General features: G+C 41.2%; 1 protein-coding gene across 1 annotated transcript; it reads right to left on the minus strand.

The window, feature by feature from the left end:
- Positions 1–1,764: 1,764 nt before the first annotated feature.
- On the minus strand, positions 1,765–20,769 carry LOC308661652 (low affinity immunoglobulin epsilon Fc receptor-like). Its single transcript, XM_081316719.1, has 9 exons — positions 20,585–20,769; positions 15,794–15,913; positions 14,047–14,109; positions 13,007–13,060; positions 11,904–11,966; positions 10,092–10,181; positions 8,357–8,508; positions 7,038–7,144; positions 1,765–2,055 (listed from the first exon to the last, which is right to left on the minus strand). Exons 1-9 carry the CDS (start codon positions 20,667–20,669, stop codon positions 1,917–1,919), a joined length of 873 nt encoding a protein of 290 aa, XP_081172845.1. The 5' UTR covers positions 20,670–20,769; the 3' UTR covers positions 1,765–1,916.
- Between the last annotated feature and the right edge of the window lie 653 nt (positions 20,770–21,422).

A 21,422-nucleotide genomic window follows, 5' to 3' on the forward strand; every position in this document is an offset into this window, starting at 1 on the left:
TGAAGAGGAACTAAAGAGCCTCTTGTTGCGAGTGAAGAAGGAGAGTGCAAAACCTGGGTTGAAACTAAACATTAAGAAAACCAAGATCATGGCATCTGGCCCTCTCAATTCCTGGCAAATAGATGGGGAAGAAATGGAGGTAGTGACAGATTTTATTTTCCTGGGCTCCAAGATCACTGCAGATGGGGACTGTAGCCAAGAAATTAAAAGACGCTTGCTCCTTGGGAGGAAAGCCATGGCAAATCTAGACAGCACACTAAAAAGCAGAGACATCACCCTGTCAACAAAAGTGCGTATAGTCAAGGCTATGGTCTTCCCAGTTGCAATGTATGGCAGTGAAAGCTGGGCCATAAGAAAGGCTGAGCGCCAAAGAATTGAAGCCTTTGAACTCTGGTGCTGGAGAAGACTCCTGCGAGTCCCTTGGACTGCAAGGCGATCAAACCGGTCAGTCCTAGAGGAGATCAACCCTAACTGCTCTTTAGAAGGCCAGATCCTGAAGCTAAAACTCAAATACTTTGGCCACCTAATGAGAAGGAAAGACTCACTGGAGAAGAGCCTAATGCTGGGAAAGATTGAGGGCAATAGAAGAAGGGGACGACAGAGAATGAGGTGGCTGGATGGAGTCACTGAAGCAGTAGGCGTGAGCTTAAATGGACTCCAGAAGATGGTAGAGGACAGGAAGGCCTGGAGGAACGTTGTCCATAGGGTCGCGATGGGTCGGACACGACTTCGCAACTAACAACAACAACAACAACAAAGTCCAAGACTCTAGTTTGACTGTGTTCTATTGCTTTTGCTTCCAGAATGTTGAATTCCAATATTGCATGATCACTTCCCCCCAAGGTTCCTGTGGCTTCAACACCTCCTATCATTTCATATCTGTTAGTGAGGATTAGATCCAATATGGCTAATCCCCTAGTTCCCTTCTCTAGTTTTTGGGAGACAGAGTTGTCTGCTAGGTTTGTCAGGAATTTGTTTGATCTTCCTCTTGGTGCAGAGTCTGTCTCCCAGTTGATGTCAGGGTAATTAAAGTCCCCCATTACTATTGTGATGTGCTTCCTACATACCTTAGTTAGCTGACTAGCAAAAAGTTCATCTATTTCCTCTGTTTGTTTGGGCGGCCCATAGTATACACCTATGGCAATGTCATTTCCTCCCCTTTTATATTGACCCAAATGCATTCAAGACAGTTTTCATCATTGCTGTGCTCTATTTCTGTAGAGATGTAGTTATTTCTTATGCATAGAACAACTCCACCTCCTCTTTTGTTTAGTCTGTTTCTTTTAAATAATTTAAATCCCTCTAGCTGTGTGTTCCATTTGTGGGTTTCGTCCCACCATTAATTTTACAGCTGGGATCCAAGAAAGAACATAGAAATCTGAAACACTCTTTCCAATCCATACTGGATAAGGTGGACCTGCTTGTGGAATGCTGCAGTAAAGATTAAAACCAGAAACACTGAGATTTTATATTTGTCACAAAATATTGTCATTGCCATCTATTGTCAAATCTGCTTCATTGATTTCGTACCATTCAAATGATAGAGCAATAGGCATACCTGAAGGTAAACTGGTTAACTCTCATTCTCATTTAAGGTACCAAGGAAAACCCAAAGCAGCTTGAGAACAATGGTCCTTTTTTCATTATGATGCAATTTAAAATTAATGAATTTTGTAGATTATTGTTGATTTCTGAAATTTGGTGTTCTATATTATAGATAGATTAGGAACATATTTTTCTAATGTATTATATACTTTATTATTTACTAAAATAGTTATGCTGCACCATATACTGATAGTGCTCAGTAAAGCAATATACAGCAAATCAATAACAGACAATAAAAATAACAAAGCTCAAAATAATTCACATGTGTTAGGAGTGTTAATTGTTGAGTCTTGCAATCTTATCAGATACAATTAGCAATTCCAGGACTTTTCACAAATCCAGCCATCCACATTTTTTCCACATTCACGATCTTCCCATTGGCCATTAGAATTCATCACTACACAGTCTTGCCCTCTTCCACCATTGTTGGGTTCTCCTAGATGCCAGCGGCTGCAGTTAGAAATTCAAGGAATTATATAAAAGGCAAAATTAATTAGTCAACACCCATAAATTAGCAAGCAAGCACCAAGAATCCAATAACTCAACCTTAGTTACCTATATTCTCCATTATTGCAATAATATGTGGTCAGAAAGTGCATCAGAAAGCACAGAAGTGGGAGAGATGTAAATGTGGGCACACTTCTACAAAGAATAGCAATTTTTTTTCTCTATGAGTGCCTACGCAGCAAGTCCTACTTAACAGTGTAAAATATGGGTCTCCAATAAACTTGCAGCAGGATGAAAATGCCAGAAAAAAGAGCCAGAAAACGGCCCATCTGATAATAGTGGATGACCCAGTAAACCGCATGTACATCAGCACATTATCGGTAAATGAAACTAGCGCAAATCAGGGCCCCATTTGCATAAAGGCACTTATAACCACCCTCAACATCACTTCACAAAAAGAAGCTGAAGAAAGGAAAAACAAAACTGAAAATCAAGGTGCTGAAGCTACCCATAACAAGGAAAGATAACATTGAATCAGAATGGGTGATAAACATCACACAAAATAACTGGGCTAGCCTATATGTACAAAGGAAATGTATAATTGATAATTAATTTTATTTTATTATACTGTATGCCATTAATGAATGATCTCTGGCGGGCTCGGGACAGGGGTTGTTTCTCTGTCCTGGTCCTATTAGACCTCTCAGTGGCTTTTGACACCATCGACCATGGTATCCTACTGCGGCGTCTCAGGGGGTTGGGGGTGGGAGGAACCGTTTTTACGGTGGTTCTCCTCCTATCTCCTGGGCCGCTCACAGTCGGTGTTGACGGGAGGGCAGAGATCTGCCCTGAGGCCTCTTGTTTATGGAGTTCCTCAGGGGTCGGTTCTCTCTCCCCTCCTGTTCAACATCTATATGAAGCCGCTGGGCGAGATCATTCGTGGTTTCGGGGTGGGGTATCATCAGTACACTGATGATACCCAACTTCTCTCCACCCCGAACCAACCCAGTGATGCCCTCACCGTGATGTCCCATTGCCTGGAGGTCTGGATGGGGAGAAACAGGCTTCGTCTCAATCCTGCCAAGACTGAGTGGCTGTGCATACCGGCATCTCGGGTTAACCAGACTATTCCATCTTTAACGATGGGGGCATGAGGTGTTACCCCCCGTTGATAGGGCTCGCAACTTGGGCGTCCTCCTGGATTCACAGCTCAATTTTGAAGATCACATAGGATCCGTGACCAGAGGGGCTTTTGCCCAGGTTCGCCTGGTGCGCCAATTGCGACCCTATCTGGACCGAGATGCCCTACGCACAGTCACCCATGCGCTCGTGACCTCCCGGTTAGACTACTGCAACGCTCTCTATATGGGGTTGCCCTCGAGGACCACTCGGAGGCTTCAGCTGGTGCAGAATGCTGCTGTGCGAGTTGTGATGGGGGTTTCCCGATACTCTCACGTAACACCTCTACTCTGCAAGCTGCATTGGCTTCCGGTTGCCCTCCGGGTGAGATTCAAGGTGCTGGTGATGACCTATAAAGCCCTAAATGGCTTGGGTCCGGGATATTTGAGGGAACACCTGCTGCCAGCATCAAGTTCCCTTCGTCCTGTGCGCTCCCACATGGAGGGCCTTCTCAGGGTGCCGCCGGTAAAAGACTGCCGGCGGATAACACCCAGGGGGAGGGCCTTCTCAGTGGGTGCGCCTGCCCTTTGGAACCAGCTGCCCGAGGAGCTTAGGACTGCCCCCGACCTTCGGTCATTCCACCGGGACCTGAAGACCTGGCTCTTTGAGCTTTCCGGCCCAGGCTGAGAGTTTTTAAATGGGGTTTTATATTTTTTTCAGGGATCAAATTTAATTATTTTTAACTGTTTTTAACTTTTGTATTGTATTAACGTTTTTAAAATACTTTGTAAACCGCCCTGAGTCCTACGGGAAAAGGGCGGTATATATATAAATTCAATAAACATAAACATAAACATTAAGTCATTTTTCAGTTCCTAGTGACCATATTGTTAGATTTTTTTTCTGGGATGAAGATAATTATATGCTAATGTCGGCTGGCGACCCCCAGGGGGAGGGCCTTCTCTGTGGGAGCGCCTGCCCTGTGGAATCAGCTTCCCCTTGAGCTCCGGATGGCCCCGGATCTCCGGTCCTTTCGTCACAACCTCAAAACATTTCTTTTCCATCAGGGTTTTTAAAAAGAAAATGTTTTTAATATTTTATCACTGGGGCTTGTTAGTTTAATCTTTTTTAACATTTGTATTATTGTGTTTTATTGTTGTTAGCCGCCCTGAGTCCTTCGGGAGGTAGGGCGGCATATAAGTCCCAATAATAAATAAATAAATAATGACCAATGGATAGGTAGAAGATAGAAGAAAGAGACGCCCTAAAAATACCAAAGAATCTCCCACCATCACAATCCTTCCAGCAGAAAGAGGACGAAGTTATCACAGACAGAACACTATACATCCAAAAAGCAAAAGGACTACTGAATGACAAGGAAACCTACAATCTCTGAAACAAAACCCCCAAAGAAAATGATTTACTGAAATAAAGGAAATAAAAACAATTGTATATGAAACTATGGACCAGTCGTCTCATGCTTCCATTGGTGCCCAAAGACACACAAACCTGACAGACAGCTCTGTCCAACTGTATTGCCACCTGGGGCCACAACGTACAGTTTAGCTAAAAATCATGCTTAGAAATGTAGATACTCATAAACGGAAATGAACATTCCATTAAATCACCACAAGTGAATTAAGGATCTAACATTTGAGGAAAATGAAATCACAGTTTTATTTGAATTCACTGTACTTTTCAGATGAATAGATCCTAAACTGATAAAAGAATCGGTTAGAATACTCCTGCACAATACACTAAACATAATACCAAAACTGAAAAAAACAGACTTATGGAACTGATAGACCTTTGCCTCGCCACTTCCAGATTGATAGACCAATATGCACATAAATCACAGGAACAGTCATTGAATTTCTTATAGAATGGGACAACACAGCACAGCCAGCTTGCCACCACCAAGTCATCGCTGCCAACTCACTGCTGCCAGGTAACCCCAGGACAATTCCACATGGTCAATTTACCATGGGGAAAACTCACTGTGGGTGGCTGGAGGGAGAGCTGGGTGGGAGAGCACAGAGCAGCATCCTATTTTCACACACCCTGCCACCACTGCCAAGCTCCAGGCCAAAGAGGCTGGGGATGATGGTGGCAGTGGTGGGTGGGTGAGGCAGGCAGCAGCCACAGGGTCGCACTTTCATACAGTGCCACTGCCACTGCCAATGTTGCTGCCATGCTGAGCTCTGGGCTGAAGAGGCCAGGGATGGTGGTAGCAGGGGTAAGGTAGGCGGCAGGGTGTGTGAAAATGGGATGCTCCTGGCTGCCAACACCACTGTCACTCTGCACTCTACCCACCCATTTGCTTGCCCTCCTTCCTGGCTCTCCTTCTGGCCACCCGCAGCAAGTTGGCTGTATGCTGTGTTGTGGCAACTTGGTGGCAGTGAGTTGGGAGAGGCGATTTGGCAGTGTCAGCCTGGCAGCAGTGAACTGGCCATGCCGAGCTGTTCTAGATTCATAGAAGAGACAGTGATGCAGCACTTAGAAGGGACAGCATTTCCATATACAGTACCCAAATGTGGGTCTATTATACAGCTGACACTTTTGTCATAATGCAAAAACACACATAAGACAATTAACCCCACTTTCAACAGAAGATAAAATTTACAAGACAAGAGAACAATAAAGACTTTCTCGTCAGCAGAGAGAGCAATGGCAAACTGCAACCCAATTGCAGCCCAAAGCAATCTACCCTAACCAGTGGTGGGATTCAGCCGGTTCGCACCACTTTAGCAGAACTGGTAGCTAAGCTTTTGTTGCCCAGGCCCAGAATGGACTTCCAGAAGCAGCATCCACACAGAGAACCGGTTGTTCACGTATTTGAATCCCACCACTGACCCTAACCAAATATTCAACTAGTTCAGCAATCCTGAGGGGCACACAAAAGAAACTTTGTAAGAGCCTTGTTCAGATGAGCAAAACTACTTTGCGGGAATCCAGAATTCCAGGAAGCTGAAATAGACTGACTATATAATATTACCCATTCAGTGCAATTTTCCATCCTACTTGATGAAAAAGTGTCTATCCATGCCAACAGTCATAGCACGATTGTAACAACCATGTAAGAACAGTGAAAAACACAGCATAGGACAAACAGGCAGAAGATCAGGCATCGGACCTCCGATCCTTCCGTCGCGGGTTGAAGACCCATTTGTTTGAGTTAGCTGGTCTGGCCTGATGGGGAATATGGGTTTTTAATTGGTTTTTATTATTCTATTATTGCTGTATTTTAATTGGGCATGGTTTAATTCTCTTTTAATTTTTGTATAGCTATTTATGTATGCCCTGTGAACCGCCCTGAGTCCCTAGGGAGAAGGGCGGTATAGAAATCAAATAAATGAAATGAAATGAAATGAAGATCAGCAGGGTTCATCCACGAACATCAATTAAAAACAGAAAACATGATGGAAATACCTTTGTTTCGCAATACATAGACAAATTGAGCTACAGTTTCAACCAGGAATCTATGCACATTTTTGACCAAACAAATTTTCAAATTTCAGGTCACCATCATTTCCTGCCTGTGAATTTGAGATTGTCCATTATACAATTAAATCTGCAGATTCAATTTTTAATTGAACAGCTAGTTAGTGCTACCAATCTAATGTATTGTCCAGACACCCACTTTTCCCTCTTTAACAGATTTTCAAGAAGAAAACCAAATAGAAATGGCAATGGGAGCATGTGGTCAGGATTTTTGTATGAGGAAGATGATGGGTGACATCTGTAGTCAGATAAAAGTAGGTTGAAAGAGGCAGGCTGATTGCATAGTTTGAAAGCCTAGTGTGGAAATTCCCTAGTATTTATAAACAAACGAGAAAAAGAGAGAGAAAATTTTAACAGGGACTTACGTAAATTTTGGAGTACTATTGTCTACCCAAACAAAGTTGTTTTCAGAGTTCATATCACTTAGACCAATCCAGAGCGTCTTGTCTTTCATTTGCGAAGCAAGAAAACTCTGAAACGTAAGGCAATTTAAATAGTTCAGTTATGATATACCACATGGAATAGACCAATTGTTCCATCTTGTGACCTGCCCAACCGTTTTTCAAAAACTGGTCAACCAGATGTGCAAACTTGCAGATCGTCTGGACTGCAGTCACCTATATGCCACTAGGAGTATAAATTTAACGATTTAAAACTGTCTATCCCTATTGTCTGGGCACATATCAAGGGAGTATGTTTTGAAAGAATGGGTTTAGTGTTCTCTAAAACCCACGTACCAATCACAACAGGGTTTGGGACTTCATAATTATAATATAACAAGAAAAATGAATTTCTTGTTATATTATGAATGAATGGGGTTACCACCTTTCTCTGGAGCTGCAAAAAATGTCTCCTCCAAAGAGGAGCTGCGTATTATTGACCTTCATCGCCAGTATATCAATATTGACTGTGAGCAGAGATGGGTAAGAGAGGATTTCTTGCCCAGAGAAGCAGTTGAGGTTGTTTGCTCACAGCCAAGCAAAGGGCCAGTAGTAGCCCTCCATCCAACAGCCTCCCTCCTGGTAGACTAAAACTAGCTCCCTCCCAGAGGAACAACAGGTGAAATGCAGGCTATAGATAGGGAGTTCCTGAACTGCACATGCCTCTCCACCATCTTTTCAGATGTGAAGGAAACTTCTGGCCCTTGTTCTCTACTGAATCAGGTGGCTCCTGCAAGTTTTTCCCTTGGTGGAGCAGTGGGCTAATGCCTCCTTAAGTAACATCAGCTGCCTGCAATTAGTGCAGGTTCGAGTCCCACCAGGCTCAAGGTTGACTCAGCCTTCCATCTTTCCGAGGTAGGTAAAATGAGGACCCAGATTGTTGGGGGCAATAAGCTGACTTTGTAAAAATGCCGCTTGGGCCCCCCCCGAAAGCCCTAATAAGCAGGCATATACATAGAATGAAGGCTATTGCTAAGCACATTGATTTGTGCTTCTTAGATTGTAAGCCGCCCTGAGTCTTCGGAGAAGGGCGGGATATAAATGGGATTAAAATTAAATTAAATTAAAATTAATTCTCCTTCCTCCTTCCCTCTAATAGCTTCATAATTAGAGCCAACATGGGACCCCTGTTCAATTCTCGAGAGCCGAAGTTTCCTTCCCACAGATGTACTTCTTGAGGCAATGTGCGTGGTTTGTTTGAGAAGTGGGAAATGCTTGATTATTAAACAGGAGCAGCTTATTACCTGCTCATTCCAATCGTCAATGACAACCAGGTTGCTTCCATATTGCTCACATTTCGTGTGCGCGAGAGACCAGGCTTGACTCTCCATCTTGAAATAGTAGCATTTGTCTCTGTTCAGCAGCCAACCTTTTGGACATATCTGGCAGCCCGAAACTATAAAAAAGTTGTAGATATTTAAAGAAGACGGATAATCCCATATTCTAGAGTTGATTTGAATCATTAAAACCAATATCGTCAATGCTTGTGATAATTTGGTCCTGTCTGTAAATCTAAACAATCTATACAGTCTTGAAAATGAACTCTAGGCCCAGATCCTGACTGGCAAAAACTGCAGTACTGTATTTGCAGCTTTACAAAGAAACTTAATGTCTTTCAGAAGTTCTGCTCTGCAGATAATCAGATATTAGACCTCCTGGTTGAAATTGACTCTAAGGTTGTTGCTGCTATACTGGCCTCCCTGTCAGTGGCGTAGCGTGGGTTGTCAGCACCCGGGGCAAGGCAACCGGAAGCGGAAATAGAGGGGCGGGCGGGCGGTGACGTCACGGCACCGCCGAAAAGACGCACCCCGCAGTGGCGTAGACTTTCCAAGAAGAGTCGCGCGCATGCGGGATGCTTCCGGGTCCCTCTCGAGGGCGGCTGGGCGGGGCTCCGACCTGCAAGAGCCGCTGCATTCAAGCTCGCACGTGAGCCCTGCTAAATAAAGCCACGCATGCGCACAAAGCTAGGCCGGCCGGCTGGCGGGTCCGTCTTCGCTCGGCCAAGCCTGCCGGGGCGCCTGCGGGGCGCTTGCGGTTGGCCTGAGCCTGGGCGGAGAGTTGGCCGCTTCTATTTATTTTATTCAGTTTATGTGGCCGCCCATCTCACCTGCCGGACTCATTTCGCTTTGCAAGAAAGAGCAGTTCAAGAGCGGAGCCAAGCCAACTCTGTGCAGCCCTTGGGGCTCCCTGAGCAGCTCAGTGCGAGCGCGCCCCCCCAGATGTTGCACCCGGTGTGGCCGGCCCCCCCTGCACCCCCCACGCTACGCCACTGCTCCCTGTTGCTCAACAATACCCCTACCAAACTGCTTAGATTTGATTGCCAGATGGCTTATAGCTCTTGGGACTTTGATCTGCCCCCAAATGGCATGAAGTGTGGGTCAGTCCAGGAGTTCATCACCACCAGAGCAATCAGGGGCCTGTCCTATGTCAATAGGAGCCTAACATACACATTGGGGACTATGCATTAGACCTGGTTTGTATCTCAGAGCGGTCACAATCTGGGAATGGGGGATATCACCATTCTCTTATCACCTTTTCAGCTTGCCAATGCTGCTGCCACCATGTGGCCAGGGGGAAACTACAGATTGATCTACCACAGTTGACTTGGGGGTTCAAGTGTGGATTATTCCCCCCCCCTTAGGTTCTACGGGTAGTTTGACTGAAGCCTTGGTCAGAACCTTGAACCAAATATATTAATTTGTATCTATCTCATTTAAATAACCAGAGAAGATGCATAATAATGCGTGGTACTGTAACCAATGCTTTGGTGGTAGGCATGTGGTAAAACTGGGCTACAGTTCAAAACTATAACTTGTAGGAGAACTTTCATTTATACTTGTATTGTTTAATTCAAAAGTCAACAGTCTAGTAACAAACACAAGCTTTCTTTCAACACTGCCTCAATTTCAACTAGATTGAGTGCTTAACTCTGAAGGAGTAACATTTTATGAACTGACGGGCAGAGGAATTGTATCTTACCGTTAATTTTATGGACTGCATTGATTAATTTAATGACTGTCTCCTCATTTCTGTTACTTTGAGTCTCTATCCGTTGTATGTTTTGGTTCACTAAAAGAACAAATGTATAGGAAAACAATTAAATGGAAATGGAACTAGATGTAACACAACTTTTCCCAATTGGTGCCTTCCAGATATGTTGAAACTCCTGTACCCATCATATCCTATTAGTTGAAGAGTTTCAGTTGCAAGACATCTGGTGGCCACCGGATTGGAGAAGGTTAAACACTGATGTGTTGATGCAGAGGAGAATTCAAAGAAAGAAAACCATTAAAGGTCATATGGCATACTCAAGAGAAGGTAAATCTAAAATCATTCTTCATGTCACCCAGAGTTTTGATGATCAGCAAAGTATGGTTGGAAGAATTTTCCATCTTCCATTTTTCCATTAATGCAAAGATGGATTTCTGGCAGAACTTGCTTTCACTATGGCTGAAAAACCATCTTGCAAAACCATCTTGTCAAAACAAAGTCCAGAGTAGCTTCTGACCCAGCACCATCTTTGGGGCCAGAAATCCAATAGCATGCACATTCAGAATTAGATCACTATCATGATTCACTCCTATTCTACTGGACAATCCAGCAGCAAAATCAGGATATTTTTTTTACCATTGCAGTTACAAAAAACAAATACTGTACGAATCCAAACTAAATGTGTAATGAAAAATTAGAGTGACTGCCTCAACTCCCACTCCATAAATTTCAGCAAAACTAAGTAAGCTTATCATTCCTATTAAAAATAAGGTTTTGGTTTATTTATTTTCAGTGAAAAAAATTATAAATGTGTAAGCTTCTATCATTGTTTTATCTGATATATAGATTAAAAATGAATTGTTACTAATGGTACACATATTTTTTGCCCAATCCTAATGCCCATGAATTTGTTAGTTTTATTTAAGTGGGAGTCACACAGCTCCATTTCTTATTTTGAGAGATAATAGTACCACAAAGTCTGAGAACTCCTGGTTTAGATACTGAGTAATCTTATTGCTTTTCATACATTTCCTCTCATCAACACTGGGAAAGCATGAAAACTGGTTTTAGTTTTATATTTTTTTGTCATGCCATTTTCTGCATGTAAATGGGTCAGACATGACTTCACAGCTAACAACAACAGAAATTTTGATAATCTGTGGCCATTTCAAATAAAAACAGTTACATATTTATTTAAGAAACCCAGAAAAATTAACATCCTTTGACTAATTTATTCCATCCTTTGCATTTCATTTATTTATTTATTTTCCATATTCATTTTCTTATTGGCTTGGAAAACTTATAAATTGCCAGGGGGGAAAAATCCTACTTTGCTGAAGATGCCATTAATTTCCTGGTTGATGATCAGAATATGAGTCCTTACGTTTGGCCAAAATACTTTTTTTGAAAAGTGTTCCTGGAAAACACATCTGAATACATGAAAGATTCACACAGCTGTTTTCTAACACAAGAGGACAGGAAGAGGAATTGGTGGACTGTTGATACTGTCCCTCCCAAGATCAGTCACCCAAGGCAGATCCCTCACTTTAATGTTGGACCATCCTTGATAGGAAAATTTGTCAAAGGTGTCCTTCAGAAAGAAAGATAATAGAGATACAATGAACAGGTCTTAGGAACTTAGACTGATGTTGCCAGGAATGACTCACAGTTTTCAATTTGGAACAGTCCAAAGTACATCTTATTCACGAAATTCCCTATTAACAAGCTCATCTATTCACCTTATCTTCCTTCCTTACCAGAAACAAACCCATACTGTACCTGCCTATAAAGACCACTTACCATCCTTTTTCATGCTATTGTGATCATCCTTCAGCTTTTTTAGGTCGTTATTTAATAGTGTTTCTGGGGGAGAAAAAGGCACAGTAAGCTGCAGTTGCTACTTGGGGAGAAAAGCCATTTTAACACCTCCGTATTTCCCTAAGCAAGAAGAAATAGGAGGTGCTACAGGATTAGGTTATAGTGGTTCGATTTAAAACTAAATGGCAAGACCATAGTGGAAGCCACTCCTTAGTAAGCAGCACAATTGTAAATTCTGCTTAAAGTTCCTCAGAGAAACAGTGTAGATGCTGCTCTATGCTCTATGTATAAAAATAAGAATTGCTTTTTCTTCTCCCTCCTAGAATATCCTTGAAGAGTACTAGTCTAAGACCTTAGTCCAATAAACCAGTTTCCTATTGTCACAGAAAAGAAACAGACCCCGATCCTAAGTGGGTGTGAGCTCCCAATGACAAATTGCTTTATTATTAATTCAGTTGGACATTAATCATTTTCTCCTAATAGCAGATGATCAGCCAAGGCATCCAACAGAATAAAGGAGACAAAAAATATTAAAATGGTGGCTCAGTGGGTTGGGATGCTGAGCTTGTCGATCAGAAGGTCAGCAGTTTGGCGGGTTGAATCCTGAGTGCCGTGTAACAGAGTGAGTGCCTGTTACTTGTCCCAGCTTCTGCCAACCTAGCAGTTCGAAAGCACGTAAAAATGCAAGTAGAAAAATAGGGACCACTACGGTGGGAAGGTAACAGCGTTCTGTGCGCCTTTGGCGTCTAGTCATGCCGGCCACATGACCACAGAGACGTCCTCGGACAAGCGCTGGCTCTTCAGCTTTGAAGAGCAGATGAGCACTGGCCCCTAGAGTTGGAAACGACTAGCATGCATGTGCGGGGGAACCTTTACCTTTACCTTTATATGCCTTTGATTATAACCTCAGCAGCAGCATCTTGAATTTTTGACCCCTTCCCCCAGACACTTAAAATATGGTTGCCCAGCAGCCAAATAACATGTGATAGTTGGGGGAACAAAAGCAAAGAACTCAAGGATGCTTGGCATAAGGAAGGAAAGAAGTGATGAGGAAACATCAGACACAAGATCTGGCTAATGCATACCCTGAGCAGAATGATTGGAGTTGAACAGCTGCAACTGCTTCTCTGTATTGAGACCTAGAAAAGACAGAATATTAGCCAGAGGGATCTAGTTCAAATTTAATGTTTTACCAGCCAGATAATGTAGAATGTATGGACTGACTGGAAATTATAAGATTGCTATCCCACTTTAAGCCCCTCCATGGTCAGGTTTAGTTTTAGCAACTCTAGGAATTTATAGTCCCAATCTCACTGAAAAACTTTCCCAGAAAACCTAGCCCAGGAGTAGGCAACCTTGGCTCTTTTATGACTTGTGGACTTCAACTCCCAGAATTCCTGAGCCAGCATGACTGGCTCAGGAATTCTGGGAGTTGAAGTCCACGAGTCATAAAAGAGCCAAGGTTGCCTACCCCTGACCTAGCCTCTTCTAGAAATCTCAACATGAATTTACTGTTAGTTTGCATGAGTAATGTGCATACACATCTCAATGAATTCAAAATTGGAAATGTCCGCTTTCCAGACCTATCAAAATGATTATCATTAGTCTCTGATCAATATATATTTCCAAGAAACAGGAAAATATATGAATGCTTTGTGAAATGCTGCATTTCTATTGTATTCTAGTTTCTATTATCATCACTATGAAACTCTGTTGGCTAGCTTAAGATTGCCTTTGCTAAGGTGAATACCATCCAGATCTGTAAATTTCTAGAATACTGGATAGGGAATTCTGACTGTTGAAATCCATACATCTTCAAGGTCCTTCAATTCAGAAGATTACACTGCCTATAGTAAAATAGGTTGCATTATATTTTTTCATTGTTTTTCTAGAGCTCAATGGTGAAATATAGGAAAGACATTTTTCCCTAAAGACTGTATATTCACCTCCTTCCCCTTTTATGTAAGTCTACTTTTGCAGTTGCTTACAAAACATTTCTGCACATGTGCATCTGATTGGTTAGCTATTTCAATTATTGTTCTTTTAAAAGCTGATTTTTGTAATTGAGATAGAAATTACAATATATATACGGTAACTGTTTTAAACAACAAAATTGAATTATTACCTTTTTTAGTCAGCAAAGTTTGATTCAAACGCAGCTCTTCTAGTTCCTTGGAAATCTTAGAATCTGAAGGAATAGGAAGACTGAATTCAGACACTGCATCAAACCATGGTTTCCTAGATGAACTATAACTGTCCAGGTTAGCACCACAATTATACATTAAGCCACAAATCATCCTCTATAATTTACAGTAGCTGGGTATGCACTACTCACTGAGCCAAATCAATTACATTGCACTCTATGTGACATGTTAAGCCTGGCCAAGACTAGTCAACTTGAAATGAACTAGTATGATTTTCACTTTGAGAGATAGACTGCCTCATTAGTATGGATAGCAGTAGATTGTGGCTTCCTATGAAAGATAAAGAGGATGATCCTGAGCCTATAACAGAAAATAATATAAGTTTCTGGCATGTTTCAAATGATTGTCTTCTTAAGGGATAAATGTGTACCGCACAGTATCAGTCCACTGTCTTATATAAAGACTGTTATAATAAAAAGGTACAATTGTTGACCAATTTTTTCCAGTTCAAGCACTGGTATTTCCTAGTCTGTATTTCAGAATTTCATTGTCTTTTGCTAGCATGGAGGTGGTATTCCTTCTACAATTAGGAAGAACATGAGGTAAAAATGAAGGGGTGACAAGCAAAAGAGAATCTGAGTGACAGCTGAAAAGAACCTGAGGCATCAACGAATAAGATGCATCTGTGGAGGAAGACATGAGAATCACTAAGAAAAGGACAATATTTTCATTTAATACAATTTTATCCAACTTTTCTAATTAAAAAGAGTGGCCGATAGCCTCTCTAACAATTAGCTAGCTATGGAGAGAAGTGTTTCACAATCTGTAGAGAAAAATGTGAGAAAAGGTGGTGATTGGCTACCAGATGTGAGGTTCTAAATAAAGGCTTTCATGTGAAGTGTTTGGCTTGGGAATCACGTGACGGGAAAAGAATGTCCATAACTGAGAGGCTGTATTGGGACCACCACATTATTTCCTACTGTGTTTTTTCCAGGACACTGAGATCAGCAGTCACAAAAAGCAAAGATTACTTTTCCCATCCCCAAACTTCATCAAACACGAAATAAATTGGATTAGAAGTAAGGTATTCTGCTGGGCTCCATCCAATCAGCCCCAGCTAGCATGGCCAATAATCTGAATTGATGGCAATTGTTGATAGTATCCAAGGCTTTTTTTCCTCATAGAACACTCAGAACAGAGTTCCGGCACCTTTTTTTCGATGGAACCTTGTAGGGTAGGCAAGGTGGGTTGTATGACATGCATGAGTTCCGGCACCTTTTTCTTTTACAAAAAAAGCACTGATAGTATCCATGCAAATATTTCAGTGACAAAACAGCTGCAGCTTGTAGAAAACCAAGTCGTAGTTTTTAGTCAATATGTTTAGTGAGTAGATGCTCTGGAAATAAATTATTTTCAAATGCACATATAATTGCACACAACTGGGATACCTTGTTTCAAATGCACACAGCTGGGATACCTTGTTTCTGGTCTAGAATTTTTTTTAAAATAATGGCACCTCTCACCTCCCCAAATTCCCCAAGATGAGAGAAAATGTAGGAAATGCAGACTTAACACATCTGAAGGGAAATACTTTGAGGCTGATTCTCCTTACTTATTTGCAAGACACCAGACTATACCCTATTCTCTTTCTCCCTCTTTCCTTCGCATCCAAGATCTGCTATTTTAGAATGGAGATAGATGAGCCAGCTTTTGACTCAGAAGCCATACATTTTGATGTCATTACAGCAACAATGATGATCCACAGCAAAAACGATGCAATGTTCACAAGAAAAAGGATGGGCAGGGATACTCCTGAACCACCTCGGCAGCTTTGTGGCAGAAAACTACCTGTGGACAAAAAAAACATGTAAAACTAGGATAAGAATTCAATTATTAATACTATGGAAGAAAAACCACACTAGGTTTTGCATACTAGCTAAAATCCCATTCATTCTGGAATAATATTTGGACTGACAGGGATTTTAATTATGTTTTTAATTTTTAATTTAATTTTAATTTATTAATTTAATTTATTCTACTGGGGCTATTAATTTAATTTCTTTTTAACTTTTGTATTATTGTATTTTATTGTTGTTAGCCGCCCTGAGTCCTTCGGGAGATAGTGCGGCATATAAATCCCAATAATAATAATAATAATAATAATAATAATAATAATAATAATAATAATAATAATAATAATAAGAAGAAGAAGAAGAAGAAGAAGAAGAAGAAGAAGAAGAATAAGAATAATAAGAATAATAATAATATTTGTATTAGCTTTTCTTTATAGCAGCAAAACATGTTTTTATACAGCTGGTTTCCTACATGGCATAAAACTTGTATAATTATTAGGCTCTTCCTTCATCACATATATGAAATGGACTAGGAAAGACATGAAAATGTACCCAGGGAAAAATTAACTATCTTTGAAATGAAATACAACACATCAGAGTAAATGTTCTTAAACAACTGCACAATAAGAAAATTACTATTTCTCCACAGCTTACTTGCAGCTTTAGTGACTCAATCAACTTGAATGCACCAAATGGCTAACACTGTAGTTTCTTGTTTTTTTCCCCCCTTTGAAAACATTTCACTTCTACATCACAAAGAAGAAGCTTGGATGAGAAGCAAAATGTTTTCAAAGAAAAAAAACAAGAAGGTCCAGTTGCCTTTTGGAAAAAGCACCTTTGGGTACCCCTCTGAACCTAGAGATCATTTCTGTGTTACAAAGGAGATTTTGCTGTGCTTTCTGTCTTGCGCTCCTAGTCTCTCTTTCTGCACAGAACCTTGAGAAATGATATTTGGGGGCAAGCAGGTGAGGAGTATTAATACTATAACAATCATCTATCAGCTCCCATCAACTATCACACTCTCACCAATATTTAAAGTATTGAAGAAGTTTTGAATGTCTGCTAAGAAACTGCTAGTTTTCCCTTCAATCTTTTAAAAGCAACATCATTTGAATTCCTACCTCAGTATTAAATTTTGAATATATATTTTAGCTACAGCTGTTAAAAATGCCTGAAGTATTGTTTAAAAAATCAGTCTACGTAAGATAAATAGGCAAAGAAAAGATTAATTCTTTATTTCTCAGGTACACATTAGGCTCTTTTCTTCATCTGATTTATGTAACTTTAGAGAAAATGATGACATCTACATCACAAAGAAGGTTTCTGAGCTGCTTCTCAGCAAGAAAGCATGAAGATAATAGCTAAGATCCTGTTTTTAACCGAATCAATCACCCACAATTCCCAGAATTCTTTTGGGAAAACATGTTATAGCTAAACTGTTTTAAACCTGATAAAAAGTCTTAATATACATGAATTAGATCTGGTCATCTCTTAATTCCAGAATACACGTGAATGCTTTGTGTTCTGCATCATTATGAATCTTGCTGACCCAGCAAAAGAGGTTATGACCAATTGATCATAGACTGATGAAAGCAGGAAGCAGATGTCTTTGGTATGACTCAGAAAGGGGAACAAACTAATTGTCCCCTGAAACATTGCACAACAATGATCATACGGTTTCAGGCCTAAGATGCTGTTGTAGAACAGAAGTGCATAGAAAGTTGACAAAGGGTGGGGGCAGACTGTCTGAACTGAGATTACTTTGATCCACCTAACTAGTGTAGAGTTCAGAAGCAGCACATTAAAAAGGAAAAAGGCCAGTTACCTTCTGTTGGTGTGATAATTGACATTCTCTAAAGGAAACTCAGGTACATGTTTCCTACAAAATACTGACCTAATTAGTAAATCAACTATGGTTGTTTAACCATGGTTAATTAAAAGAACTGCAACCATGTGGGTTTGCATGTGATGAAGTTCACATTATTTATACCTACTTTATAAGGATAGGTTTAGAAATCTTTTTTCATAAAATTACTGAACTTGAAGAATCAACTGAGGTCATCAACTCCATCACTCTTCTCAATACAAGAATACAAATTAAACCACCCCAGAGAGATGATTGCTTAACTTATGCTTGACAACATCTAATGAAAAGGACCCCCTTCATGGATTACTGCCTTGTCATGGTGAAGGGGCTTGCATAATTCAATGAAGCTATGAGCTATGCCATGCAGGGCCACCCAAGACAGAAAGGTCATAGAAGAGAGTTTTGACAAAACGTGATCCACTGGAGAAGGAAATGGCAACCCACTCCAGTATCTTTGCCATGAAAACCCCATGGACAGTACCAAAAGGAAAAAAGATATGATGCTGGAAGATGAGCCCCTCAGGTCGGAAGGCATCCAATATGCTACTGGGGAAGAGCAGAGGGCTAGTACTAGTAGCGCCAGAAAGAATGAAGCGACTGGGCCAAAGCTGAAAGGACCCTCAGCTGTGAATGTGTCTGGTGGTGAAAGGAAAGTCCGATGCTGTAAAGATTTTTTCTCCATAGGAACCTGGAATGTAAGATCCATGAATCAAGGCAAGCTGGACGTGGTCAAACAAGAGATGACAATACTGAACATCGACATCTTAGGAATCAGCGAACTAAAATGGACAGGAATGGGTGAATTTAATTCAGATGCCCATGAGGAATACTACTGCGGGCAAGAATCCCTCAGAAGAAATGGAGTAGCCTTCATAGTCAATAAAAGAGTAGGAAAAACAATACTGGGATACAATCCCCAAAATGACAGAATGATCTCAGTTCAAATCCAAGGCAAATCATTCAATATCACAGTAGTCCAAGTCTATGCCCCAACCACCGGTGCTGAAGAAGATGAAATTGACTGGTTCTGTGAAGCCTTACAGCACCTTATAGAACTAACACCAAAAACTGATGTCCTTATCATCATGGGGGATTGGAATGCTAAAGTAGGAAACCAAAAGATAACTGGAATAACAGGCCTTGGAGTACAAAATGAAGCAAGGCACAGGCTGATAGAATTTTGTCAAGAGAATACGATGGTCATAGCAAACACTCTTTTCCAACAACCCAAGAGACAGCTCTATACATGGACATCACCAGACGGTCTACACAGAAATCAGATTGACTATATGCTTTGCAGCCAAAGATGGAGAAGCTCTATACAGTCAGTAAAAACAAGACCAGGAGCTGACTGTGGCTCAGACCACAAGCTTCTCATTGCAAAATTTAGGCTTAAACTGAAGAAAGTAGGGAAAAGCACTAGGCCACTCAGGTATGAATTAAATCATATCCCTGACGAATATACAGTAGAAGTGACAAATAGATTTAAGGAATTAGATCTGATAGACAGAGCACCTGAAGAACTATGGATGGAGGTTTACAACATTGTACAAGAGGTAGCAACTAAAACCATCCCAAAGAAAAAGAAATGCAAGAAAGCAAAATGGCTGTCTAAGGAAGTTTTGCAAATAGCTGAGGAAAGGAGAGAAGCGAAAGTCAAGGGAAAAAAAGAAAGATACACCCAATTGAATGCAGAATTCCAGAGAATAGCTAGAAGAGATAAGAATGCCTTCTTAAATGAACAGTGCAAAGAAACAGAAGAAAACAATAGAATAGGGAGGACCAGAGATCTTTTCAAGAAAATTGGAGAGATGAAGGGAACGTTTCATGCAAAAATGGGCATGATAAAGGAGCAAAATGGCAGGGACCTAACAGAGGCAGAAGAGATTAGGAAGAGGTGGCAAAATTACACAGAAGAACTATACAAGAATGAGCTTAACGTCCCTGATAACCACGATGAGGTGGTCACTGACCTCGAGCTAGACATCCTAGAATGTGAAGTGAAGTGGGCCTTAGGAAAGCTGAGCAACAACAAAGCTAGTGGAGGTGACAGTATTCCAGTATTCCAGCTGAGCACCGATCCACAGCATGCCCCAAACTGGGCTGAGCAAAGAAGCGAAGCCCCATCTGCAGGATGCAGAGAGCATGCAAAACCATGCTCCCTCCAGTCCATGCAAACAACTCTCTCCATGGAACTGGTCCCTGGTGCCCAAAAGGTTGGGGGCCACTACTTTAGAAGACAATTAAATCAGACTTTTCTGGTATGCAACACCATGTGATCCTTAATGCAGCTCATATGATGAATTATCCCCCCATATCAGCAAAGAACAGTTACTCTCAGTAAGCGTGTACCTCAAGCAGCTAGAATTCTTCCCTCATCCTTTAATTTGCTAGGTGGATGTAATGTTTAAATGTTTGGAAATAAGTAAAAATGGAAAGGGTCTTCTCGTTCGTCTCAGATATCCACTCATTTCCCATAGCATGTACCTTTGCAATATTTTTCCAGTTTATAGTCCAATTTTGCACAAATCCAATCATTAATAAGTCCCATCATGGTGAGTGAGGGTTATTGTCAGACACCATAAGTATAAGAATTGCGATCTTCATGTTATTGTAGAAGTTGTGGGGCTCTGCCAAACTGGCAATCATTTTCATGAATAAGATCTTAGCCAGCCAGCAGGAGATTGCGCTGCTGTTCTAAGCTTCTCTCCATTTGGTTCTGAAAGCAGCTGTTTTTCTGGAAATTCTCCCCCCAGAGGCACAAGTTAAAATTTCTGAATAGCTAGAGCTGGCAATTACCTGATTTTTCAAATATCTTGCTTGGTTTCTTCCCCTGTTCCTCGGGTTCCTCGCATCTCTTATAGATACCTTGTGACGATGCCATTTTTCTCAGTCTCTGGAAGCTGTGGGACTTTCAGTTATTTAATATAGTCTAAAGTTCTCCCAAGCTTTTTCTGAGGAAAGGAAATGAGCATGAGTAGACACTCTTCCTCTTTTCACCTCAGAACTTCCACAAAGTTCTTAAAAACCTTCCTCTGAAAATCCATCCTAATGCACTGGTTAACTCGCCTCCTAAGGGCTGCATTAGAATATGACGTTCAGTACTGCTTCCGTACTAAAGTGTCTGCTTTGTGCACATCAGAATGAATGGACAGATCTGGGTACTTTTCAAACCATCTGCCGATGTTGATTGGAAAACCCAGTGCTATACATGAGTAGTCCAAAACTATTTCAGCGCTGTCAGACTTTTCTGGGAATCATGGACTCCTCCACATGGCAGCATTAAAATGTTTTTCTGCTGCACAGGACCCAGGAAGAAAATATGCCAACATAAAAATATGCCTGGATTTCTGCCTTGATAATGAAGTAGAATATGGGTTACATTCACAGGAGACATGAGGAACAGGAAAAGCCTCTTTTGGTGATAGCCACCAATAGCAGAAGGTCTGTGGAGTGGAGTTTCCAGTCTGTGAAATTAGAAAACTGATACCAAAGGAATTGTTCTTCCCTGCTTCATCTCCATTTACTTCTTGGGGCAGAAAAGTACAGGTAGTCCTTGTTTAGTGTCCACAATTAGGACTGGCAACACTGTCATTAAGCAAAACAGTCACTAAGAGGGAAATCACTTGACCATGAT

The sequence above is a fragment of the Vipera berus genome (genome assembly GCF_964194415.1).
Source record: "Vipera berus genome assembly, chromosome: 2".
NCBI classification, from domain to species: Eukaryota; Metazoa; Chordata; class Lepidosauria; order Squamata; family Viperidae; genus Vipera; species Vipera berus.